Raw genomic sequence first — 25,912 nt, forward strand, 5'->3', positions numbered from 1 at the left:
TCATATGAAGTCTTTGTCATGTCTTCGGATTATATTTTACTTGTTTCTATGTCATTTTCATGCATGATGTCTCCCACCCCTACTGTGTCTTCAGCTCCTGGCTCCACTACTTTCACGATATTTGAAGGCTCTTTCTGGAATTGTGGACAGTAACATCAACTGTGGTCCCATACTCAACTGGATGGAGGTAAGACCATGAGCCCACTGTAGACTTTGTGGTCTATGCTGGCCTACTCTGTGGTTCTGCATGGGGAGGACTCTCCTTTCCTGAGTTGGCGGTTCCAGCAGTCTGGTCCATTATGAGGCCCCTTTTTTCCGTAAACCCCTGGTGTTATCTTCCAGATTGATAATCACGGTAATAGGCTCCTCATTAATGAAGAGGCTTCAATCAACGTTCCCGCTATCGCTGCCGCTCATGTGATTAAGCGCTACACCGCCCAAGCCCCAGATGAACTTTCCTTTGAGGTGAGAAACCTAGTTCTGTTATGTGTCATAGAATGAGAGTTACGCAGTGGACAGAGCCGGGCCCCACAGCAGCAACGAGCATCTAAGGAGGAGAATGTGATGATTTTTTTTTCCACAGGTCTTAGACTGAGTGTTGTATAATGGAAAGAACAGGGTCACCAGCAGCACAGATTATTTCAGGAAATGAGAGCACTGATCTAGGGGGGAGAAGGTTGTGTCAAGGTCATTGACAGCAATGAGAATTTCTGGATGGAGCATGTTGAATTTTGGCGGTTGAGACACTAAGGGTTTATATCATAGAAGGAACAGTCTACAGAAGAGTATTTCAGGAGAGGAGTGTGATAATCATGTGGGAGGTCACAGACTTTATGATGCATAGTTAAAGGAGCAGGATCCACAGCAGTACAGAGGATGTCAGGAGAGGAGTGAGAGTTACATAGTAGAAGGAGCAGGGTCCCCAGCAGCACAGAGGATGTCAGGAGAGGAGTGAGCTGATCATGTGGAAGGAGCAGGGTCCTCAGCAGCACAGAAGATGTCAGGAGAGGAGTGTGATAATCAGGTGGGAGGTCACAGATTTGATGCATACTTGAGCACAACCCCATCTGTGGACGTCGGACACTCAGACCATCCTCATGGAGTCGGTTTCTAACCATTTGTGCAGACATGCACATTTGTGGCCTGCTGGAAGTCATTTTGCAGGGCTCTGGCAGTGCTCCTCCTGTTCCTCCTTGCACAAAGGCTGAGGTAGCGGTCCTGCTGCTGGGTTGTTGCCCTCCTACGGCCCCCTCTACCTCTCCTGGTGTACTAGCCTGTCTCCTGGTAGCACCTCCAGCCTCTGGACACTATGCTGACAGACACAGCAATCCTTCTTGCCACAGCTCGCATTGATGTGCCATACTGGATGAGCTGCACTACTTGAGCCACTTGGGTGGGTTGTAGAGTCCGTCTCATGTTACCACGAGTGTGAAAGCACAAACAACATTCAAAAGTGACCAAAACATCAGCCAGAAAGCATTGGTACTCAGATGTGGTCTCTGGTCCCCACCTGCAGAGCCACTCCTTTATTGAGTGTGTCTTGATAATTGCCAATAATTTCCATCTGTTGTCTATTCCATTTGCACAACAGCATGTGAAATTGATTGTCAATCAGTGTTGCTTCCGAAGTGGACAGTTTGATTTCACAGAAGTTTGATTTACTTGGAGTTATATTCTGTTGTTTAAGTGTTCCCTTTATTTTTTTGAGCAGTGTAGTAAAAGGAGCATGGACCACAGCAGCACAGATTATGTCAGGAGAGGAGTGAGAGTTACATAGTAGAAGGAGAAGGGTCCACAGCAGCACAGAGGATGTCAGGAGAGGAGTGTGATAATCATGTGGGAGGTCACAAAATGAGAGGTACATAGTAGAAGGAGCAAGGTCCCCAGCACCACAAAGGATATCAGGAGAGGGTTGTTCATGTGGAAGGAGCAGGTCCACAGCAGCAAAGAGGATGTCAGGAGAGGGCTGATCATGTGGAAGGAGCAGTGTCCACAGCAGTACAGAGGATGTCAGGAGAGGGCTGATCTTATGGAAGGAGCAGGGTGCACAGAAGCACAGATGATATCGGGAAAAGAGTGAGCTGATCATGTGGAAGAAGCAGGGTCCTCAGCGGCACAGAAGATGTCAGGAGAGGAGTGTGATAATCATGTGGGAGGTCACAGACTTGATGATACATAGTAAAAGGAGCATGGTCCACCGCAGGACAGATGATGTCAGGAGAGGAGTAAGAGTTACATAGTAGAAGGAGCAGGGTCCCCAGCAGCAAACAGGATGTCAGGATGTGCTGATCCAGTGGATGGTCACAGACTGATTATCCGACACATACACTATGTCTGGTCTCTGACTACCCCTTGCTCTGCTGACAGGTTGGCGACATTGTGTCGGTCATCGATATGCCCCCGCGGGAGGACACCAGCTGGTGGAGAGGGAAGCACAGCTTCCAGGTGAGTCGTCAGACAGTGGCTGATACAATCTGATCATACAACCAGATGGACAGATCTGCCGTGTATCTGACCAGAATTCTCTCCTGTTCAGGTGGGCTTCTTTCCCAGCGAATGCGTCCAGCTGATTACAGACAGTAAGGACCCATCTCCAGCTGCAGGTACTGTCCTGTGCGGCCATTGTGGGATGTCTCTGCACCAAGCCCATTGCTGTAATCACCCCTCATACGCCGCAGGCTTTCTGCAGAGCTGTGTGTGCGGCCATTGTGGCCAGTGGCTCCTTGTGGCTCAATGTTGTATCCGCTCAGTGATTTCTCCAGTGTCTACACAACATGGGTCAGGTTCCTCCTCGTTGACCATCACTAGCCTTTCTCTAGAATGGGAGACCCCGGCTAGAGACAGAGCCATATTCCCTCATCCCCGCTACACTGCTGGCTATGACTGCGATTTCCATGTGGTGGAGAATCCTACCAACGTGTTTAGTTATACGGCGCACATCCCTAAGACCCCCCCCCCCCTCTACTTGTACAACTAGTCCTACCATGTCAACGGTCTTTCTTTTTGCTTTTTCCGAAGGCTAAAAATTTCCCTTTTCATTGGGTCCTTTTTTAAATTAGGCCTGTCTGAGGATAACCTAACAATTTGGACTATAAAGTACTGACTAAACAAATAGGATGACATATTTTGTGCATTGCCTTGACGCTCATGGAGGGGCCACACATATATTTTCATACAACGTAGTCTAGATATTACCCATACCCCCACCCCATTTTGCATATTATATCACCAGGATCCGTCATGGTAGCAGGGACCCTATATTCCTATAGCAATGGCAGCGGTCTCTTTTGTGTGTGAGGTCTCTCCCGTGCGCTTGGTTGTAGTCCGCAGCGCTCTCATTCTGCAGGCTTGTGTGTGTGGCTTTGGCTCTGCTGTCTTGTACCTTTTTGTTACCTGTCTGTCTGTTCACAGAAGGTGATATAAAGTTGTCCATCACATCTCCGCATGGCTCCAACTATCCCAGACCAGGTGAGATACCGAACCCCACGTCTACGACATTGGCATTTCACAGGCTCCATCTGTCAATCATTTTCCCACTGGTTCTCCGGTCACCGCTGCTGTTTCCGCTCATGACTTCTTCTTTGCTCTGCAGTGTGTCGTCGCCATGGAAAGCTGGCGGGATTACTGCGCAGCTTTATGGCTTCCAGGCCGAGCAAGCAACGCCTGCGACAACGCGGGATTCTCCGGGAAAGGGTGTTTGGGACGGACCTGGGGGAACATCTGCTGGATTCTGGGGAAGAAGGTAAGACATGGCCTCCTAAAGCTAGAACTGCACTGTCAGCAGTGCCGCACAAGGAGGTGCAAGGTCAGGTTTACAGAAAGGTATTGCGTCCAATGTACTTGCCCATTTATGCACTTTTCTTTTTTCTTTTTTTTTTTTCGTACAGTTCCCAGAGTCTTGGTCTCTTGTGCTCAATTCATAGAAAAATTTGGGGTAGTGGATGGGATTTATCGTCTATCAGGAGTCTCCTCCAACATCCAGAAACTCCGGTAAGTCCTGTGGATGTGCTGATTAGCCGGTGTCGCTCACATCTGACAAGGTGTCCTCCTAGTACTGTTTCCTCCTGCTGGGTGACTACAGGCCAGGATACTTATTTTTCCAAACATTGAGCTCTAGAGGCTGCTGGGACATTTCAGATTAAACTCCAGATGTGTCCCAGTTTTTTAGATAATATTTTTTCCAATGACTTTTTACCAACAGAGCTGACATATGCCATTAATATTACCAAGAAGCCTGACTGCTGCAGAAACCTAATTACATAAAATAGATTTTACTGAAACCCCCCACCAAAACTTAAATGTATCTTATTGGGATTTTTTGGTGATACAGCACAAAGTAGTAGCAAGTATTTGGGACGTGTAAAGAGGTTTGCATGAGAACTTTAGGGATCAAACAGCGTCATGAAAACTAAGGAGCCCACCAGACAGGTCAGGGATAAAGTTGTAGAGTAGAGTAAAGCAGGTTTAGGTTATAGAAAAATAGCCCAAGCTCTGAACATCTCACAGAGCACTGATCAATCCATTATCCAAAAATGGAAGGCGTATGGCACAATGGTAAACCCCCCAAGACATGGTCGTCCTAACCTAACATCCCAAGCAAGGAGAGCACTAATGAGAGAAGAAACCAAGAGGCCCACGGTCACTTGAGGAACCGCAGAGATCCACAGCTAACGGGGGAGAATTTGTCTAGTGGACACAACACATTCAAATGTTCAGTATTTGGTCAGCATTTGTAAGACAACCAGGAATGGGTGATAAAAGCAGAAGTGGTGACGTGTTTCTATTATACTTTTCCTCTGATTGTTCCGCTCCTGATTTTGGCTTATAAATACTGATCAAATACTGAACTTGTGAATGTTGGCTTAGTTGTATACTCCACAAACCTGGTGTGGAGACACGGGGGGTTGGCGGGTTACCAGATTCGCTAGCCGGAACTGCATGGACCAGGGATCATCCTGTCAAACGCCCACTCTGCCTTTAACGTGGGCATAACACTACTCAGACAGCACAGGTTGAGGGTAAAACAGTGTGGCAATGCTTCATTGAACCACAAAATGGGCAGATAACACGTAGAACAGACCCAGCAAAATACCTCAAGATGGTGCACATTAGAGTCTCACCATTCCGCTGACTTGCCAGGATAATGGCATCTGTTACTTCAGAGCTCCCAGGGTCGTCTACCCCACCTGTGGCACACACACACAGAGGAGGTAACGACAAGCATAGGGAGGATAACTGTCCATTCAGGTACGCAAGGCCAGTTGACCGCAGAATCACAACCTGGCTTCATCTTCCAGGGTCGACTACCCCACCTGTGACACACACACAGAGGAGGTAAAGACAAGCTTAGGAAGATGACAGTCCATTGAAGTACAAGGCCAGTTGACTGGAGGGTGTTAATCTGGCTTCTCCAAACATCTCTTTGGAATCAAGCAACCGGCGGGTTGCAATCCTAGCTTTCTCCAAACGTATCCATGATTCATCGATGATCAATGGAGAAGATCTGTATTCTTTCAGCGGGGCCGAGGTCCCCTAGATTGTTTACTGTAGAATGAAAGATCCATTTCCCTCGTGGTTGAGCCATAATATATTAGCAGCAGTCCTGTAGGGTCCCCTCGATGTTTGAATGTCTGTGTCTCTCTCTCTCTGTCTCTATATAGAAGCATGTAACCTATTTTTCTACGTAACAAGTGTCCTTTATTCAGTATTTACGTAAATGGTAAAGCCCCCGTTACACACAGTGAGATAGCTAGCAATATCGCTGAAACGTCACTGGTTTTGTGACGCAGCAGTGATATCGCTATGTCTGATACTTACCTGCGACCGGCTCCCCCGCTGGTTATCGCTGATCGCGCGAGAAGGTCCTGGACCATTTCTCGTCGGGCGCTTCCTGCTGGGCTTCCTGTGGCGCCGACGAGCGACGCGTAGACGCGGGCGGGAGAACGTCAGGATCGCTGCGTCTGACAGGTAAGTAGCGACCCCCGACCGCTGCTATGTCGCTGGTGAGATCTGCCTGTGTGGCAGCTCACTAGCGACCACTTAGCGATGCACCAGCGATCCATATAGTTGTCGGGATCGCTGGTGCATCGCTTAGTGGAATGGTACCCTAAGAATGGAGATGAGATCAAGTAGCATTATTTGATTTAATTGATTTCCATAGTTTTTCCTCCTTTGTTTTCAAAGTCAACAAACTATCTGGCCTAGAAAATGCATAATTAGCATATCAGTAAACATCAATTGTCATCAGGGATAAGAGCACAATACAGTGGGGCAAAAAAGTATTTAGTCAGTCAGCAATAGTGCAAGTTCCACCACTTAAAAAGATGAGAGGCGTCTGTAATTTACATCATAGGTAGACCTCAACTACGGGAGACAAACTGAGAAAAAAAAATCCAGAAAATCACATTGTCTGTTTTTGTTTCATTTTATTTGCATATTATGGTGGAAAATAAGTATTTGGTCAGAAACAAAATTTCATCTCAATACTTTGTGATATATCCTTTGTTGGCAATGACAGAGGTCAAACGTTTTCTGTAATTCTTCACAAGGTTGCCACACACTGTTGTTGGTATGTTGGCCCATTCCTCCATGCAGATCTCCTCTAGAGCAGTGATGTTTTTGGCTTTTCGCTTGGCAACACGGACTTTCAACTCCCTCCAAAGGTTTTCTATAGGGTTGAGATCTGGAGACTGGCTAGGCCACTCCAGGACCTTGAAATGCTTCATACGAGGCCACTCCTTCGTTGCCCTGGCGGTGTGGTTTGGATCATTGTCATGTTGAAAGACCCAGCCACGTTTCATCTTCAATGCCCTTGCTGATGGAAGGAGGTTTGCACTCAAAATCTCACGATACATGGCCCCATTCATTCTTTCATGTACCCGGATCAGTCGTCCTGGCCCCTTTGCAGAGAAACAGCCCCAAAGCATGATGTTTCCACCACCATGCTTTACAGTAGGTATGGTGTTTGATGGATGCAACTCAGTATTCTTTTTCCTCCAAACACGACAAGTTGTGTTTCTACCAAACAGTTCCAGTTTGGTTTCATCAGACCATAGGACATTCTCCCAAAACTCCTCTGGATCATCCAAATGCTCTCTAGAAAACTTCAGACGGGCCCGGACATGTACAGGCTTAAGCAGTGGGACACGTCTGGCACTGCAGGATCTGAGTCCATGGTGGCGTAGTGTGTTACTTATGGTAGGCCTTGTTACATTGGTCCCAGCTCTCTGCAGTTCATTCACTAGGTCCCCCCGCGTGGTTCTGGGATTTTTGCTCACCGTTCTTGTGATCATTCTGACCCCACGGGGTGGGATTTTGCGTGGAGCACCAGATCGAGGGAGATTATCAGTGGTCTTGTATGTCTTCCATTTTCTAATTATTGCTCCCACAGTTGATTTCTTCACTCCAAGCTGGTTGGCTATTGCAGATTCAGTCTTCCCAGCCTGGTGCAGGGCTACAATTTTGTTTCTGGTGTCCTTTGACAGCTCTTTGGTCTTCACCATAGTGGAGTTTGGAGTCAGACTGTTTGAGGGTGTGCACAGGTGTCTTTTTATACTGATAACAAGTTTAAACAGGTGCCATTAGTACAGGTAATGAGTGGAGGAAAGAGGAGACTCTTAAAGAAGAAGTTACAGGTCTGTGAGAGCCAGAAATCTTGATTGCTTGTTTCTGACCAAATACTTATTTTCCACCATAATATGCAAATAAAATGAAACAAAAACAGACAATGTGATTTTCTGGATTTTTTTTTCTCAGTTTGTCTCCCATAGTTGAGGTCTACCTATGATGTAAGTTACAGACGCCTCTCATCTTTTTAAGTGGTGGAACTTGCACTATTGCTGACTGACTAAATACTTTTTTGCTCCACTGTATGTTATATCAAATATCAGCTTATAAGTCGATATTACAAGCTTACACAATTAAAAAAAAGTCTGTTTTCCTGAGCAGCCAGAAAGAAATGCTTCAATTCTAAAGTCAATGTATAGATAACAGCCTGTTGTCTGGTTAATTAAGATACAATGCTGTGTCTCCACACCTGGCCTTTATCGAAGAGTGGCAAGAAGAAGCCATTTTTAAAGCAAGCCACAAGAAGTCCTGTTCGCAGTTTGCAAAAGCCATGTGGAGGACTGTTAGGGCTGGCGGAACGCACCAAATAATAAAGATGGTAATAAGGTGCGTTCGCAGCCCGGGGTCCACCGTGCAGGGGTGGTAACCTCCTGCTCAGTAATGGCGGATGCTATATGGCGGTACACTATAAGAACACACGCGGGTTATCGTCACCCGGTGTGTACAGGGGCGGACTCTGTTGCTTCACAGAGCCGCACTACCGCTGAACATAAACGCCGGAGCCTGTTTGTGCTCACAGAGCTCGGCTAAAAGAGCGCACAGTGTACGGCCACAGAACTCTACCCCAAGGACACGGGGTTAGAGTCCTTCTAGGCCCACTGAACGCGCGGCGTCGCTGCCGCGAGTGCCGCAATAGACGCTGGCTATGGAGCACGTGCACTGAGGCGTGCCGAGTCCCTGGTGAGGCCTGATGCCTGACTCAACCTCAGACCTACCTAAGCCTGGACGCTAGCAGGCTAGGCTGCACAACACATGCGTACCAAGGGTAGGGGTTTCTTAATGAGTCATTCACCAGAGACATTCATACGTGCATACATTACTCACTCCACATAGTCTGTAAATACAGTCTATCCTAGCGCATGGGCGAGCGGCCATGTGAACCTTTTATAGCCACGGGCGTCCGGGGCCTTCCTGGCTTCTCGGATGGGCCAATCCGAACACGAGCAGGACCTGAGCACGTGACCCTCGATCTCCAATGGGAGATCATTCCACGGGCATGCTCAGTGGCCCGACATGAGGACTTAGTCCCTGGAGAATCTCGCTGCTGAGCAGCATGCATTGTCATAGCTGTGCCAGAGGTGGCAGCAACAAGCAAACCCACGGAGTTGGCCTGGACAGAGTGCCGGGACCGACGAATCTGCTGAGCAGGCTCCACTGCGGCTGAAGAAGAATGGGAGGCCGCTGGGTGCAAGGCTCTGGATTCCTGCTGTGCAGTGGCAGGAACCCGACGCCTAACATTACTCCCCCTCCTTGGGCCCCCTCCCCTCTGAGCCTCGCTACGCTCAAACGTCGCAATGAGGAGCGGAGCGTGGACGTTCTCCACTGGCTCCCAGGCCCGAGCCTCTGGACCATGACCCTTCCAATCCAGCAAATAAAACTTTTTGCCCGGCATCACCTTGCATCCCACGATGGCATTGACCTCAAACTCGTCCGAAGACAAGTCTGATGTCCCGGCAGATGACTCGGAGACCCGGGACAAGTGAACAGGCTAAAGGAGGGACACGTGGAATGTATCAGAGATAGCCAAGTGTGGTGGAAGGGCCAGACGATAGACCACAGAGATGATCTGCTCGAGGACCTTGAAGGGGCCAATGTAGCGCGGTGCGAACTTAGCGGACTCTACCCGCAGCCTGATGTTTCGGGCGGAGAGCCACACCAAGTCGCCAGGGGCAAAAGTCGGAGCAGGGCGCCGGTGTGCGTCAGCGGAGGTCCTCATTCTCTCCTTGGAAGCCCGGATAGCATCCTGGGTGCGATCCCAAATGTTGCGTGCCTCCACCGCCCAGTCTGCCACCCTGGAGTCGGTGGATGACACGTGCATGGGCACCGGGACGCGCGGATGCTGACCGTAATTTAGGAGGAATGGGGTCTTGACCGATGGAGTCGGCCACAGCATTGTTCAAAGCGAACTCTGCCAATGGCAGCAAGGATGCCCAGTTGTCCTGCCTGGCCAAGACAAAATGTTGAAGATATGTGATCAGGGTCTGGTTAGCTCTCTCTACCAACCCGTTCGTCTCGGGATGATAGGCCAAGGAGAGATTCAGCTCAATGCTGAGCAGGGAACAAAGCTCTCTCCAAAACTGGGATGCAAACTGAGGACCCCGGTCACTGACCATCTTGTCTGGCTTGCCATGCAGACGGAAAACGTGCTTAATGAACAACACTGCCAGGCCCCGCACAGAAGGTAACCGGGATAGAGGTACCAAGTGCACCATCTTAGAGAAATGGTCAGTGACAACCCAAATGACCGTGCTGCCACTGGACTTGGGTAGCCCCACCACAAAGTCCATACCGACCATCTCCCAGGGCCTGTCCGCTACCAGCAGAGGAAAAAGAAGCCCAGCGGGCCGCTGCCGAGAGGACCTATTCTGGGCGCAAGAGACGCGTGCCTGAATATAGTCCCTGACGTCACAGGCCATATGCGGCCACCAGTACGTCCTCGCCAAAAGCTCAGAGGTCCGTTTTGTCCCGAAATGTCCACCCACCCTGGACAAATGAGCCCAAGAGAGGACCTCCGGTCGCAGGCGGGCAGGGACAAATGTCTTGCCCGGAGGTACAGACTCATGGGCAACTGGAGCCACAGTCCTCAGGCTCTCGAATGGGACGATCAGCCGAGGCTACTGCTCCTCTTCCTCCGATGACACCACGGAGCGGGAGAGAGCATCGGCCCGGACGTTCTTCTCCCCGGAGAGAAAATGGAGGGTGAAGTGGAACTGGGAAAAGAACAAAGACCATCTGGCCTGGCGAGAGTTTAGCCGCTGGGCTATTTGCAAATACACCAAGTTTTTGTGGTCGGTGAACACCTGGAAAGGGTGGCGAGCCCCCTCCAGGAGGTGTCTCCACTCCGAGACGGCCAACTTCATCGCTAGCAACTCCCTGTCCCCGATGGCATAATTCCTCCGCCGGTGTGAAGGTCTTGGAGAAAAAGAAGCATGGGTGCTTCCGACCTTGTGTGTCCTTCTGAAACAGGACCGCTCCAGCACTGACGGAAGAGGCACCCACTTCCAGAATGAAGGGCTTATCTACATCGGGGGGATGTAGAATGGGAGCGCTAGCGAAATGGGACTTAATGGAGGAGAAGGCCTTGGAGACCGGTTCCGACCACAACTTGGGATTTGCACCCTTCTTGGTGAGGGCTACCAAGGGTGCTATCAAAGTCGAGAAGTGGGGGATGAATTGGCGATAGTAATTTATGAACCCCATAAAGCGCTGCACTGCTTTAAGAGAATGAGGTTCCTGCCAATCCATCACCGCCTGTCGCTTGGCAGTATCCATGGCCAATCCCCGGGCGGAGATGATATAGCCCAGGAAAGGCAAGGACTCCTGCTCAAACACACACTTCTCCAACTTGGCATAGAGGGAGTTTGCCCGCAGGCGATCGAAAACTTTGCAAATATCTCTCCGGTGGGAGTCAATATCTGGAGAGTAGATGAGAATATCATCCAGATAGACTACAACCGAGGTGGTAAGCATATCCCGGAAGATATCATTCACAAAGTCTTGGAAGACGGCCGGGGCATTACAGAGGCCGAAGGGCATCACCAGGTATTCATAGTGCCCATCCTTGGTGTTAAATGCCGTCTTCCATTCGTCCCCATCACGGATGCGAATCAGGTTGTAAGCCCCCCGCAGATCAAGTTTGGAAAACACCCTCGCTCCCCGTAGCCTATCAAACAGCTCTGATATCAGGGGCAGAGGATACCTATTCTTAACGGTGATGGTGTTAAGACCCCTGTATTCAATGCAAGGATGTAGTTCCCCACTCTTCTTCTGGACGAAGAAGAATCCCGCCCCCGCTGGTGACACTGACTTCCTAATGAATCCCCTTGCCAGATTCTCCCTGATGTATTGAGACATGGCCTCTGTCTCCGGGAGAGATAGGGGATAGACTCGACCCCTGGGAGGCTCAGCACCAGGCAAGAGGTCAATAGGACAGTCATAGGGGCAATGCGGTGGAAGGGTCTCCGCCGCCTTTTTGGAGAACACGTCCACATACTGTCGATAGTGTTTGGGGAGCAAGGAGAGATCAGCGGAAACCTCGGTGGAGGCAACCTGAAAGCACTCCCTCAGACATCTACCCTCACATGATTTACTCCACCCAATAATCCTCCCCGAGGACCACTCTATATGGGGGGAGTGGTACCGCAGCCAGGGAACCCCTAGAAGTACCTGGTCAATACCCTCGGGCATGACGACGAGGGATATCGTCTCCTGATGAGATGGAGCCACTGAAAGTAACAAGGGGACAGTCTGGTGGGTTATCTGTGAGGGTAGAGTGGCGCCGTTCACCACTATGACGGTGACTTGTGTAGACATCATAACCAGGGGTATAGCGTGCCGTTGAGCGAAGGCTGACGACACAAAATTGCCCTCTGCCCCGGAATCCACGCAAACCTCCACCGCCAGAGTGGAAGAATCAAACTCAAGTGTCCCCTTGAAGGACAGCTTGGAGGAAAACGTCACTGATTCTAGTGCGCCGCCTCCTACGGCCACTAGGCGCGAGCGTTCTCCCAGCTGCTGTGGACACCGGTTGGCAAGGTGACAGGACTGCCAGCAAACATGACAGCTCACAGGATCTCGAGCGGACCGGGGCCTGGATCCCTCACGGGAAGCCCCCTGACGCTCGGCCGCCCGTTCGGAAGATTCCAGAGGTTTAGCAAAACTAGGTGCCAACCTAAACCTCTGCCTACACTGGTCCCGCTCCAACCTCTGCTCGGCGAAGCGAAGATCTATACGGGTGGAGACAGTGATAAGCTCCTCCAGTGTAGCGGGAATCTCCCTGGTGGCCAGAGCGTCCTTCACATGGCCAGCCAAACCTCTCCAGAATGCCGGAATGAAGACCTTATCTGGCCACTCTAACTCTGAGGCCAGCGTCCGGAACTGGATGGCAAAGTGGCTGACCATGGACGAGCCCTGTGACAATGCCAGCAGCCGGAGCGCGGTGTCATGGGTGACTCGTGGTCCCAGGAAGACCTGCTTCAGAGTGTCCAAGAACCGCGAGACACTCTGCACCAAATGATCACCACGCTCCCACAGAGGTGTGGCCCACTCCAAAGCCCTGCCCGACAAGAGGGAAATAAATCCCACTTTATCCCGCTCAGAGGGGAATCGTGCGGCCAGCAGCTCCAGCTGTATAGAGCACTGGCTTACGAAACCCCTACAAGAAGCACTATCACCCAAGAACTTCTTGGGCAGCGGGAGGCGGGACAAAGTCTGGGCAGGGATGGCTGTGGTCACACGGGAGACAGCCTCTGTGGCTGCCTGAACAGCGACTGCAGTAACATCCGCAGCTGAGGCTGAATGCTCGAGAGCCGCCAACCTGCCCTGCAGCTGCCGGATGTACTGCAGCAGTCGCTGTTCGTCCGCCATTACTAGCCAGACCCTGGCGCTAGGATAATGTTAGGGCTGTCGGAACACACCAAATAATAAAGATGGTAATAAGGTGCGTTCGCAGCCCGGGGTCCACCGTGCAGGGGTGGTAACCTGCTGCTCAGTAATGGCGGATGCTATATGGCGGTACACTATAAGACCACACGCAGGTTATCGTCACCCGGTGTGTACAGGGGCGGACTCTGTTGCTTCACAGAGCCGCACTACCGCTGAACATAAACGCTGGAGCCTGTTTGTGCTCACAGAGCTCGGCTAAAAGAGCACACAGTGTACGGCCACAGAACTCTACCCCAAGGACACGGGGTTAGAGTCCTTCTAGGCCCACTGAACGCGCGGCGTCGCTGCCGCGAGCGCCGCAATAGACGCTGGCTATGGAGCATGTGCACTGAGGCGTGCCGAGTCCCTGGTGAGGCCTGATGCCTGACTCAACCTCAAACCTACCTACGCCTAAGCCTGGGCGCTAGCAGGCTAGGCTGCACAACACATGCGTACCAAGGGTAGGGGTTTCTTAATGAGTCATTCACCAGAGACATTCATACGTGCATACATCACTCACTCCACATAGTCTGTAAATACAGTCTATCCTAGCACATGGGCGAGCGGCCATGCGAACCTTTTATAGCCACGGGCGTCCGGGACCTTCCTGGCTTCTTGGATGGGCCAATCCGAACACGAGCAGGACCTGAGCACGTGACCCTCGATCTCCAATGGGAGATCACTCCACGGGCATGCTCAGTGGCCCGACATGAGGACTTAGTCCCTGGAGAATCTCGCTGCTGAGCAACATGCATTGTCATAGCTGTGCCAAAGGTGGCAGCAACAAGCAAACCCACGGAGTTGGCCTGGGCAGAGCGCCGGGACCGACGAATCTGCTGAGCAGGCTCCACTGCGGCTGAAGAAGAATGGGAGACCCCTGGGTGCAAGGCTCTGGATTCCTGCTGTGCAGTGGCAGGAACCCGATGCCTAACAAGGACATAGAGAGCATGTGGAAGAAGGGGCTCTGGTCACAGCTCAACACCGTGCGGTCCTCCAAAGAAATGCCACCCCACAACATTACTGACCCACTGCCAAAACGGTCATGTTGAAGGATGTTGCAGATCGCTCTCCACAGCGTCTCCAGACTCTGTCATGTGCTCAGTGTGATCCTGCTTTCATCTGTGAAGAGCACAAGGCGCCGCTGGTGAATTTGCCAATCCTAATGATCTGTGGCAAATGCCAAGCGTCCTGCACGGTGTTGGGCTGTGAGCACAACTCCCATCTGTGGATGTCGGGCCCTCAAACCATCCTCATAGAGTCGGCTTCTAACCGTTTGTGCAGACACATGCACATTTGTGACCCGCTGGAGGTCATTTTGCAGGGCTCTGGCAGTGCTCATCCTGTTCCTCCTTGTACAAAGGCGGAGGTAGCGGTCCTGCTGCTGGGTTGTTGTCCTCCTACGGCCCCCCCACGTCTCCTGGTGTACTGGCCTGTCTCCTGGTAGCGTCTCCAGCCTCTGGACACTACGCTGACAGACACAGCAAACCTTCTTGCCACAGCTCGCATTGATGTGCCATCCTGGATGAGCTGCACTACCTGAGCCACTTGTGTGGGTTGTAGAGTCCGTCTCATGCTACCATGAGTGTGAAAGCAGAACCAACATTCAAAAGTGACCAAAACATCAGCCAAAAAGCATTGGTACTGAGATGTGGTCTGTGGTCCCCACCTGCAGAACCACTCCTTTATTGAGTGTGTCTTCATAATTGCCAATAATTTCCATCTGTTGTCTGTTTCTCTTTGTACACTGCCCCTATTGGTCAAACAATCAGTAGATTTGGTTTCCAGTACCATCTCTATGCTGATGACACCCAATTATATGCTTCTTCTGCTGACATCACGCCTGCCTTTCTAGAAAACACCAGTGATTGTCTAAACGCTGTGTCTAACATCATGTCCTCACTATATCTGAAACTGAACCTGTCAAAGACTGAACTCCTTGTGTTTCCTCCCACTACTAATTTACATATACCCGAAATTGCCATTTCCGTGTGTGATTCCACTATTACTCCCCAGCAACATGCCCGCTGTCTTGGGGTCATGCTTGACTCTGAGCTTTCCTTTGTCCCCCACATACGATCACTGGCTAACTCTTGTTATCTACACCTCAAAAACATTTCTAGAATTCGACCTTTTCTTACTTTTGACTCCGCAAAAACTCTTACTGTTTCTCTTATTCATTCTCGTCTCGACTGTTGTAACTCTCTTCTAATCGGTCTCCCTCTTACCAAACTCTCCCCTCTCCAATCTGTCTTGAATTCTGCTCCAGGATCATATTCCTCGCCAATCGTTACACCGATGCCTCTACCTTGTGTCAGTCATTATACTGGCTACCCATCCACTCCAGAATCCAGTACAAACCTTTTACCCTCACCCACAAAGCTCTTCATGGCTCAGCACCACCCTACATCTCCTCCCTTGTTTCAGTATATAGTACCATCCTACCCATGCCCTCCGTTCTGCTGATGACCTGAGGTTAGCATCCTCAATAATCAGAACCTCCCACTCCCGTCTCCAAGACTATACACGTGCTGCGCCAGTTCTTTGGAATGCACTTCCCAGATCGATACGATTAGTCCCCAATCCCCACAATTTTAAGCGTGCCCTGAAAACTCATTTATTCAGACTGGCCTACTGCCTCAACACATTAACCTAATCTATCCCTATGTGGCACAGCCAAAAGTTTTTACCATAACCAGGTTCCCCGCATCATGTTCCCACATGCTTTTTGCATCCATTAGCCCTCTGAGTCTGTACTGTTACACACTTAACATTATGGCTGGTCCATACAATCAGGGCAACTGTTACCACCCACCTTTCGTGTCTCCCCTTTTTCCCTCATAGATTGCAAGCTTGCGAGCAGGGCCCTCACTCCTCTTGGTATCTGTTATGATCTATGTGATTATTGTTATGCTGTAATGTCTATTGTCTGTACAAGTCCCCTCTGAAATGTAAAGTGCTGCGGAATATGTCGGCGCTATAGAAATAAAATTTGTTATTATTATTATTATTGTGTTCCATTTGCACAACAGCATGTGAAATTAATTGTCAATCAGTGTTGCTTCCTAAGTGGACAGTTTGATTTCACAGAAGTTTTATTTACTTGGAGTTATATTCTGTTGTTTAAGTGTTCCCTTTATTTTTTTGAGCAGTGTATATAATTGTATATAATGAGAGAGGAAAACTACTATAAGGGTGTGTGCACATGCTGCGGATCCGCAGCAGTTTTTGCTGCGGTGTACAGTAGCATTCTAACCTATGGAAAAAGGTTGCAGAACTTTCCGCGCGGATTTGCTGTGGTTTCAAAACCGCAGAAAGAATTGACATGTCAATTCTATCTGCGGATTCCGCTGCGGTTTCCCATCTCCTCCATTGTGGAGATGAAAAACCGCAGGGCAAAACCGCAGGCTAATCCGCAGCTAAAACCGCAGGTCTTTTGACCTGCAGATTTACTTGCAGATTTTATAAAATCTGCGCAGCTAAATCTGCAGAGCATTCCGCAGCGTGTGCACATACCCTAATACTCCTATAATACTGCTCCTATGTACAAGAATATAACTACTATAATACTGCTCCCTATGTAGAAGAATATAACTACTATAGTACTGCTCCTATGTACAAGTATATAAAGTAAGTACTGTAATACTGCCCCCTATGTACAGAGTGTGCTGGTATGTGACTATGGCTTCTGTCACTTTTCCTGTCTCTCTCCAGACATGAGTTTGATAGTGAGCGGATCCCGGATTTATCTCGGGATACATATCTGCAGGACGTGCACTGCGTTAGTTCTCTGTGTAAGCTTTACTTCCGTGAGCTGCCGAACCCTCTGCTGACGTATCGGCTGTATCATCCGTTCACTGTGAGTAGACACTGTAGTGATATCGTGGGTCCCGGCTACATTGGATTGTCCGTCCCCTTATTACTACATGCTGTACTGAATATCACAGTGTCGGCTCTGATGAACCTTTCGCATTTTGTTGCCTCCATTAGGAAGCAATGTCCGCAACCGCTGAAGAAGAGAAGCTCATTCGTGTCCATGACCTCATCCAGCAGCTTCCCCCTCCACACTACAGGTAGAGCCATATTGGAAAGTTATGGGTTAACTGTGTGTCTTCTGATATATGACTCTGATTTTACTATGAGTACGTGTGTTTTTTATTTCTACCTCATACCCCACAGGACCCTTGAGTACCTGATGAGGCACCTATCCTGTCTCAGCACACACAGCGACCGCACCGGCATGCATGCACGGAACCTCGCCATTATCTGGGCTCCTAATCTCCTTCGGTGAGTCAAACATATCCCACCATCATCCTTCTGAGGTTAGAGACAATGATGAGGAGTTTAGTACTGTGAAGCTCTCACATAATAGGCTTACTTACAGCAACTCAGCAGACAGTATCACATATGAAATTGAAAACTACATGAAAATGTAGAACATTTGATGCTTGTGCAATCAAATTCCATTTTATCTAAATTCAGTGAGACTTTATATCTCTCTTGCTCTTCAGGTCCCGGGATATGGAGTCTGTTGGAACACCAGGGGCTGATGCCTTCCGGGAAGTCCGAGTACAATCGGTGCTGGTGGAATTCCTGCTGTGTAATGTGGAAACTCTATTTAGTGACACATTTACGTCAATTGGTAAGATGTTTACCTGTCGCCATTCACACTGCACCTCAGCTGTTGCCCTCTTTTCTTGCATGCGACTTCAGTCTGTTTTACTGACTCTGCTACCTCTCCATCCCTCTGAAGACAACTTAAAAATTCTGATCTAGTTACTGAGTATGTATTAGTATTAATGCATTGTATAAACTTGTAGTTGATAAATTTCTATAATGGTAATTTCCATTAAACTAGAAAGAATTAGGAACAGTAATGGGCACATTCAACACCCCACACTGCCCTAAAGTCATATTTAGGAAACTCTGACCTTCAGCCTTTGTGATGATACTCTCTTAAGCTGCTCATGTGCCTTTTCGGGCTGCACGGGCTGAAATTCTCTGCACTATTTGCTTTCTGTAGCTAAAAGACAGGTGCACACTTTTTTTTTCTTGCCTGTCATGCAGCACCAGCTTTTGCCAACCTTCCTCCTGAGCTGATTTTCTCTTCTTGCATCATTCTACGCCTTGGCAGCGCTTAAATTAGAAATTAGATTTGGCAGCTAAGGTTTAGTACCTAAATCCATTTCTGTCTACTTTTGTATTTCCCTTTTTTCTCTTTACAAATGTCTTACTACTAGCAAAACAGTCCGGCCTCCGTCGAGCTTCTTGCACGTCCGTAAAGATTCACCTGTTAACCTTAGCCGAAGCTTGGTGCCAGGCCAAGAAGAAGACAGGCCCTTCAGAGATACCCCCAGATGGAATTAGAGAAAAATCAGAGACAGAGCTCAAGACTGACACCTAGTGGTAGAACTCAGAAATGACATGGATGCTTTTAATTTAATTTAAATTTTTTAGCAAAACAGAGAGGCCGAAGCTTCAATGTGTTTTATAAGTTTTACCTTTTTGCTGATCCCTTGGGACTATATAGCAATGGCACTGGAAGCTTTTATGTGAGGGTTTATAATAAAATGTATAAAAAATGTGAAATTAACTTATTAGGCTTTACAAAACGCTGGTACAGATGTTTTTGCCATATTCCTTATGTTTGTGAATGATGACAGTCCCGACAGCCTCAATAAAAATGTTTTCTATTGACTTGATTCTATAGTTAGGTTTTATATTTTATTTTTTTTAAGTTCTCACTTGTAACTTTTTCCTTTTTATTACATCTGTTATGCTTTCTTATCCTTTTTATTGTTTGTACAATTTCCTCCACTTGCAAATATTTCAGGCTCCGTTCCCTCCCAATATTTCACAATACTTGGGAATCTGTGCAGAGTGTATTTTAAGAGGATTTGAGATGTCTTCATGAAATTTTTGTACAAAGGGCCAACTTTAAACATCGTCGACACCTCCATTACGGCAACCATAATAATAGTAATAACCATAGATTTTTTATTAGCAGTAACAGAGGAACGACGTATGCTCACAATGAGTGTCCCACCTCAAGCTACAGTGAAAAAAATTGAAGAAGTAATGAAGATATGCAGTAGATTCTGATAAATTGTAGCTATGGAAGTGGAATGTCTCTTTAAGGAGGATATGTCATCAGGTCAAAAGTGAACAGTTTTTGCTCCTATTTTAATCCCACTGCTCCCGAATGCGCAGTTTTTTCTTTTTCTTAAATCCGCCATACGTTTCTTGAGATATGGGCCTTTTAAGTTAGATCTAGTCTTTATGGCCTTTGCCAAGAGGGTGTTAATCACAAAGCAGTTATGTAGAACAGAGAAAAGACACACCCACGAGGAATCTTGCGAGCCATTCCCACTTGTAAAGACCAAAGAAATCAGCAGTGAATTAAAAAAAAAAGGGAATACTCAATGGGGAAGTTGTAATAAAATTAACGCAAAAACTGGCCAATTTTGACCTGACAACAAAATTTTCTGTATATAACACTTTTTTTTTTATGCAGAGATAGCATAAATACTATGTCTGCCAGATGTAATAAAGGTAAAATCCAGCCCAAACTACTTTTCTGTGAAATCCTTTTAACAGCATCTTACTTGAAATCTTTGACACAACTTTCTAAGCAAAGCTCTAGTGATATTATTGGTCCTTTGTTTAGAATATTGTGTAGAGATTTCCATTGGGCGGCACCAAAACTTTATAATCTCTAATTCCCTTCTGTCTTTACAGGTCGCTGTGGACCAATAAGACCTCGCTCTCTGATGGGTGGTTGTCCATCAGGTCGCCTTGTAAGTTTGCAGGAGGCTCAGGCACGGAGTCAGAGTCAACGGGAGGCAGCTGAGAAACTAGGAGCTGAAAAAATTTCACCCAACAAGCAAGAGAGGGCGATAGAGAGCAGTGATGAAAGGTATTACATGGGCCCCTATGTAGAAGAATATAACTACTATAATACTGCCCTCTATGTTCAAGTACAGTGGGTACGGAAAGTATTCAGACCCCTTTACATTTTTTACTCTTTGTTTCATTGCAGCCATTTTGTAAATTCAAAATAGTTCATTTCTTTCCCATTAATGTACACTCTGCACCCCATCTTGACTGAAAAAAAACCCAAATGTTGACATCTTTGCAAATTTATTAAAGAAAAACTGATATCACATGATCATAAATATTCAGACCCTTTGCTCAGCCACTCATATTTAAGTCACATGCTGTCCATTTCCTTGTGATCCTCCTTGAGATGGTTCTACTCCTTCATTGGAGTCCAGCTGTGTTTAATTAAACTGATAGGACTTGATTTGTAAAGGCACACACCTGTCTATATAAGACCTCACAGCTCACAGTGCATGTCAGACCAAATGACAATCATGAGGTCAAAGGAACTGGCCAAGGAGCTCAGAGACAGAAAGGCACAGATCTGGCCAAGGTTACAAAAGAATTTCTGCAGTACCCAAGGTTCCTAAGAGCACAGTGGCCTCCATAATCCTTAAATGGAAGAAGTTTGGGTCCACCAGAAGTCTTCCTAGACTTGGCCATCCAGCCAAACTGAGCAATCATGGGAGAAGAGCCTTGGTGAGAGGGGTAAAGAAGAACCACAAGATCACTGTGGCTGAGCTCCACAGATGCAGTAGGGAAATGGGAGAAAGTTCCACAAAGTCAACTATCACTGCAGCCCTCCACCAGTCGGGCGTTTATGGCAGAGTGGCCCGACAGAAGTCTCTCCTCAGTGCCAGACATATGAAAGCCCGCATAGAGTTTGCTAAAACACACATGAAGCTCCCAGACTATGAGAAATAAGATTCTCTGGTCCGATGAGATGAAGATATACTGCTTAGAATTATCACCAAAAAGTTGTGTGTGGAGAAAACCAGGCACTGCTCATCACCTGCCCAATACAATCCCAAAAGTGAAACATGATGGTTGCAGCATCATGCTATTTGGGTGTTGTTTAGCTGCAGGGACAGGATGACTATTTGCAATTGAAGGAAACATGAATTGGCCGAATTTTCACCTTTCCAACAAGACAGTGACCCTAAACACACCGCTAAAATAACAAAGGTGTGGCTTCAGAACAATTCTGTGACCATTCATGACTGACCCAGCCAGAGCCCTGACCTAAACCCAATTGAGCATCTCTGGAGAGACCTGAAAATGGCTGTCCATCAATGTTCACCATCCAACCTGATGGAACTGGAGAGGATCTGCAAGGAACAATGGCAGAGGATCCCCAAATTCAGGTGTGAAAAACTTATTGGATCATTCCCAAGAAGACTTATCGCTGTACTAGCTCAAAAGGAGCTTCTACTCAATACTGAGCAAAGGGTCTGAATACTTATGACCATGTGATATTTCAGTTTTTCCATTTTAATAAATTTGCAAACATTTCTACATTTCTGCATTTTTTTAGTCAAGATGGGGTGCAGAGTGTACATTAATGAGAAAAAAAACGGATTTTTCTCCTTCGTCTCATTGGGGGACACAGATACTGTGGGTGTATGCTACCGCCATCCGGAAGCTGACACTAGGCAAACAATACAAGGTTAGCTCCTCCCCCGCCGCATACACCCTCGCCCTGATTGCGGGCGGAAACTAGTTTTTTGCTTAGTGTCTATGGAGGCACACGTCTTTTTCCTCCAGACTTTTTTTCCATGAAGATTAGACAGGGGCAACGGATCCTATTGAAAGGGTCCGATTTCCCCAAACCATCAACGGGCGAGCACGTGCGAGTGGCCCTCCACGCATCCTCTTCCGCGACGTGGGACATGATGCCGGACCTAGCCCTGACCACCCCTAGGTATGGAAACCATGGGCTGTACAGCGGCACAAGACGGTCCGAGTGGCCCCCACTGCTCCACCAACGCTAGACGGAGGTGCTGCAAGGCTGCGGTCGGTCCCTCTCCTCGGCCCTGCAAGCTGGATGGAGTCAGGGTGCCTGCACCGTCCTGGATCCCCACACCACCCTCGCCTCCTCAGTGGTTTTTCATACCTGTTGGCATCCCGAATGAAGGTACAGGGCGTGGGTAGGCTATGCGCACTGCGCAGCACATTACTGCTAGACGGGCGTGAGGGCTCCTGGGCAGCAGGGAGATGCGAATGGAGCAGCGGTGGCTGGCAGGCCTAGAATCAGGACTGGCATATCCCTCCCCTGTCCCATTCCTCTTGTAGGTGACGCTGGTGAGGATTGCAGACAGGCGGAGGTGCAGTGGGCCGCGCGCCGCCTACAACTGCTGCCCCCCGCGGGCAGATGCTAAAAATTTAGCCCGCGGCTTCAGCCAGAGCTAGGCCGGGGCAGAAGTCCCGCCCCCGTCCACGCAGCGTCACTTCCGGCAGCCCACCCCCGGGAGCCTGAGCGGGCGCCGGATAAATTGAGGCCCCGGCTTCAAATCAGGGTAGGCTGCGACTGGTGAAGTGGTCGGCTTGCCCCACAGAGGAGCGCAAGAGCGCAGGAGCGGTGGCACGTGAGGGGGACGCAGGAGCGGGTAAGTGCAGCCACGTCTGCGGGAGCAAACTAGAGACTCAAGGGGCGCTCCCCCCCCCCCCCCCCCTCTCTATAGTAAAAGAAAAAAAAAGGAAAACGGTGAGACTAAACGCCTGGCAGATGCACTATGGCATGGAAAGGGAAGGTGCACAATTTCCTCTACGCTGCATGCATCTCCTGTAGGGCTGCATTCCTGCGAGCGCAGAGCAACAAGTTGTGCGAGGCCTGCGACTCCGAACGTGCCCAGGAGCCCCCCCCCCCCCGGCAGCAGAGTCCGGGGAGCAAAATCCCCCGGAATGGGCTCTATCATTATCCCAATCTATGGCATCGCTTACAAGGGCGATCGAGTCGCTTCACTCCCCGAATGGAGGCAAGGATAGTGGCTCGCTTATTGGGGAGAGGTCCTCCACCTCACAAGAACCCTCGGCCTGCAGGGGCCACTCTCATGCCAGGCAAGTGCGAAGGAAACGGGCCCGCACGAGGTCTTCCCGTCTATCCGGTGCCTCGGCATCCGGCGATTCCGCATCTCGCTCTCCCTCTCCAATGGTTGGGAGCAGGCATAGTTCGGATTGTGACTCAGACGGACCGCTGGGCCTAGATTCCCCGGGGTGTCGAGAGACAGTGGACAGCCTCATTGAAGCTGTCAATCAAACCCTGGGGGTGGAGGATGAGGTTGCTTTGGCGTCGAGCCATAAGGTGGCCTTTAAGCAGGCCAGGCGACCTCACAGAGTGTTTGGTACTCACCCAGAATTTGAGGACATAGTGCAGCGTCACAGAGAACGCCCAGATAGGCGCTTTTCGGGCCAAAAGACTATAGAGGCAAGATATACATTTGCCCCGGAGCTCCGTAAAAAATGGACGGAATCACCAGTGGTGGATCCACCAGTGTTGCGCCTGGCCTCGAAGTCTCTATTGTCAGTACCAAGTGGCTCGTCCATTAACCCCTTCATGACCCAGCCTATTTTGACCTTAATGACCTGGCCATTTTTTGCATTTCTGACCAGTGTCCCTTTATGAGGTAATAACTCAGGAACGCTTCAACGCATCCTAGCGATTCTGAGATTGTTTTTTCGTGACATATTGGGCTTCATGTTAGTGGTAAATTGAGGTCGATAATTTTTTCGTTTGTGAAAAAAATGGAAATTTGGCGAAAATTTTGGAAATTTCACAATTTTCAAATTTTGAATTTTTATTCTGTTAAACCAGAGAGTTATGTGACACAAAATAGTTAATAAATAACATTTCCCACACGTCTACTTTACATCAGCACAATTTTGGAAGCAAAATTTTTTTTTGTTAGGAAGTTATAAGGGCTAAAAGTTGACCAGCGATTTCTCATTTTTACAACAAAATTTACAAAACCATTTTTTTAGGGACCACCTCACATTTGAAGTCACTTTGAGGGGTCTATATGGCAGAAAATACCCAAAAATGACACCATTCTAAAACCTGCACCCCTCAAGCTACTCAAAACTACATTCAAGAAGATTATTAACCCTTCAGGTACTTCACAGGGACTAAAGCAACATGGAAGGAAAAAATGGACATTTTAATTTTTCCAACAAAAATTTTCTTTTAGCATCATTTTTTTCATTTTCACATGGGTAATAGGATAAAATGGATCCTAAAATTTGTTGGGCAATTTCTTCTGAGTACACTGATACCTCATATGTGGTCATAAACCACTGTTTGGGCGCACGGCAGGGCTCAGAAGGGAAGGAGCGCCATTTGACTTTTTGAATGGAAAATATGCTGGAATATTTAGGGTTGCAATGTCGCGTTTGGAGAGTCCCTGTGTGCCTAAACATTGGAGCTCCCCCACAAGTGACCCCATTTTGGAAACTAGACCCCCGAAGGAACTTACCTAGATGTGTGATGAGCACTTTGAACCCCCAAGTGCTTCACAGAGCAGAGAAAATAAAAAAAAAAAAAAATTTCCTCAAAAATGATTTTTTAGCCCGCTATTTTTTATTTTCACAAGGCTAACAGGAGAAATTGGACCCCAAAAGTTGTCCAGTTTGTCCTGAGTATGCTGGTACCCCATATGTGGGGGTAAACCACTGTTTGGGCGCACGGCAGGGCTCAGAAGGGAAGGAGCGCCATTTGACTTTTTGAATGAAAAATTAGCTCCAATCGTTAGCGGACACCATGTCGTGTTTGGAGAGCCCCTGTGTGCCTAAACTTTGGTGCTCCCCCACAAATGCCCCCATTTTGGAAACTAGACCCCCCAAGGAACTTATCTAGATGCATAGTGAGCACTTTGAACCCTCAGGTGCTTCACAGAAGTTTATAACGCAGAGTCGTGAAAATAAAAATATTTTTTTTCCTCAAAAAATAATTTTTTCGCCCACAATTTTTTATTTTCACAAGGGTAACAGGAGAGATTGGACCCCAAAAGTTGTTGTCCAGTTTGTCCTGAGTATGCTGGTACCCCATATGTGGGGGGGAACCACTGTTTGGGCACACGTCGGGGCTCGGAAGGGAAGTAGTGACGGTTTAAATTCCGACTTCATGGAATGGTCTGTGGGCGTCATGTTACGTTTGCAGAGCCCCTGATGCGCCTAAACAGTGGAAACCCCCCACAAGTGACCCCTTTTTGGAAACTAGACCACCCAAGGAACTAATGTAGATGTGTGGTGAGCAATTTGAACCCCCAAGTTCTTCACAAAAGTTTATAACGCAAAGGCATGAAAATAAAAAATAATTTCTTTTCCTCAAAAAATGATTTCTTAGCCCACAATTTTTTATTTTCACAAGGGTAACAGGAGAGATTGGACCCCAAAAGTTGTTGTCCAGTTTGTCCTGAGTACGCTGGTACCCCATATGTGGGGGGGAACCACTGTTTGGGCACACGTCGGGGCTCGGAAGGGAAGTAGTGACGTCTTAAAATGCCGACTTCATGGAATGGTCTGCAGGCGTCATGTTACGTTTGCAGAGCCCCTGATGTGCCTAAACAGTAGAAACCCCCCACAAGTGACCCCATTTTGGAAACTAGACTCCCCAAGGAACTTATCTAGATGTTTGGTGAGCACTTCGAACCCCCAAGTGCTTCACAGAAGTTTATAACGCATAGCCATGAAAATAAAAAATCATTTATTTTCCACAAAAATAATTATTTTAGCCCCCAATTTTTTATTTGCCCAAGGGTAACAGGAGAAATTA

General features: G+C 48.3%; 1 protein-coding gene across 3 annotated transcripts in view; it reads left to right on the forward strand.

The window, feature by feature from the left end:
• ARHGAP33 (Rho GTPase activating protein 33) overlaps positions 1-25,912 on the forward strand; it is a 125,782-nt gene that overhangs the window by 83,593 nt on the left and 16,277 nt on the right. For all 3 annotated transcript variants that reach the window (XM_073570423.1, XM_073570424.1, XM_073570422.1), the window contains 12 exons: positions 95-187; positions 343-465; positions 2,368-2,445; positions 2,537-2,603; positions 3,412-3,468; positions 3,593-3,742; positions 3,888-3,990; positions 16,981-17,125; positions 17,257-17,339; positions 17,446-17,553; positions 17,778-17,908; positions 20,005-20,182. In XM_073570423.1, the coding sequence (XP_073426524.1) occupies positions 95-187; positions 343-465; positions 2,368-2,445; positions 2,537-2,603; positions 3,412-3,468; positions 3,593-3,742; positions 3,888-3,990; positions 16,981-17,125; positions 17,257-17,339; positions 17,446-17,553; positions 17,778-17,908; positions 20,005-20,182 (1,316 nt within the window). The remainder of the gene's footprint in view (positions 1-94; positions 188-342; positions 466-2,367; positions 2,446-2,536; positions 2,604-3,411; positions 3,469-3,592; positions 3,743-3,887; positions 3,991-16,980; positions 17,126-17,256; positions 17,340-17,445; positions 17,554-17,777; positions 17,909-20,004; positions 20,183-25,912) is intronic.

Source organism: Dendrobates tinctorius, unplaced genomic scaffold, assembly GCF_039654945.1.
Source record: "Dendrobates tinctorius isolate UK_male_01 unplaced genomic scaffold, ASM3965494v1 ptg000028l, whole genome shotgun sequence".
Classification (NCBI taxonomy): domain Eukaryota; kingdom Metazoa; phylum Chordata; class Amphibia; order Anura; family Dendrobatidae; genus Dendrobates; species Dendrobates tinctorius.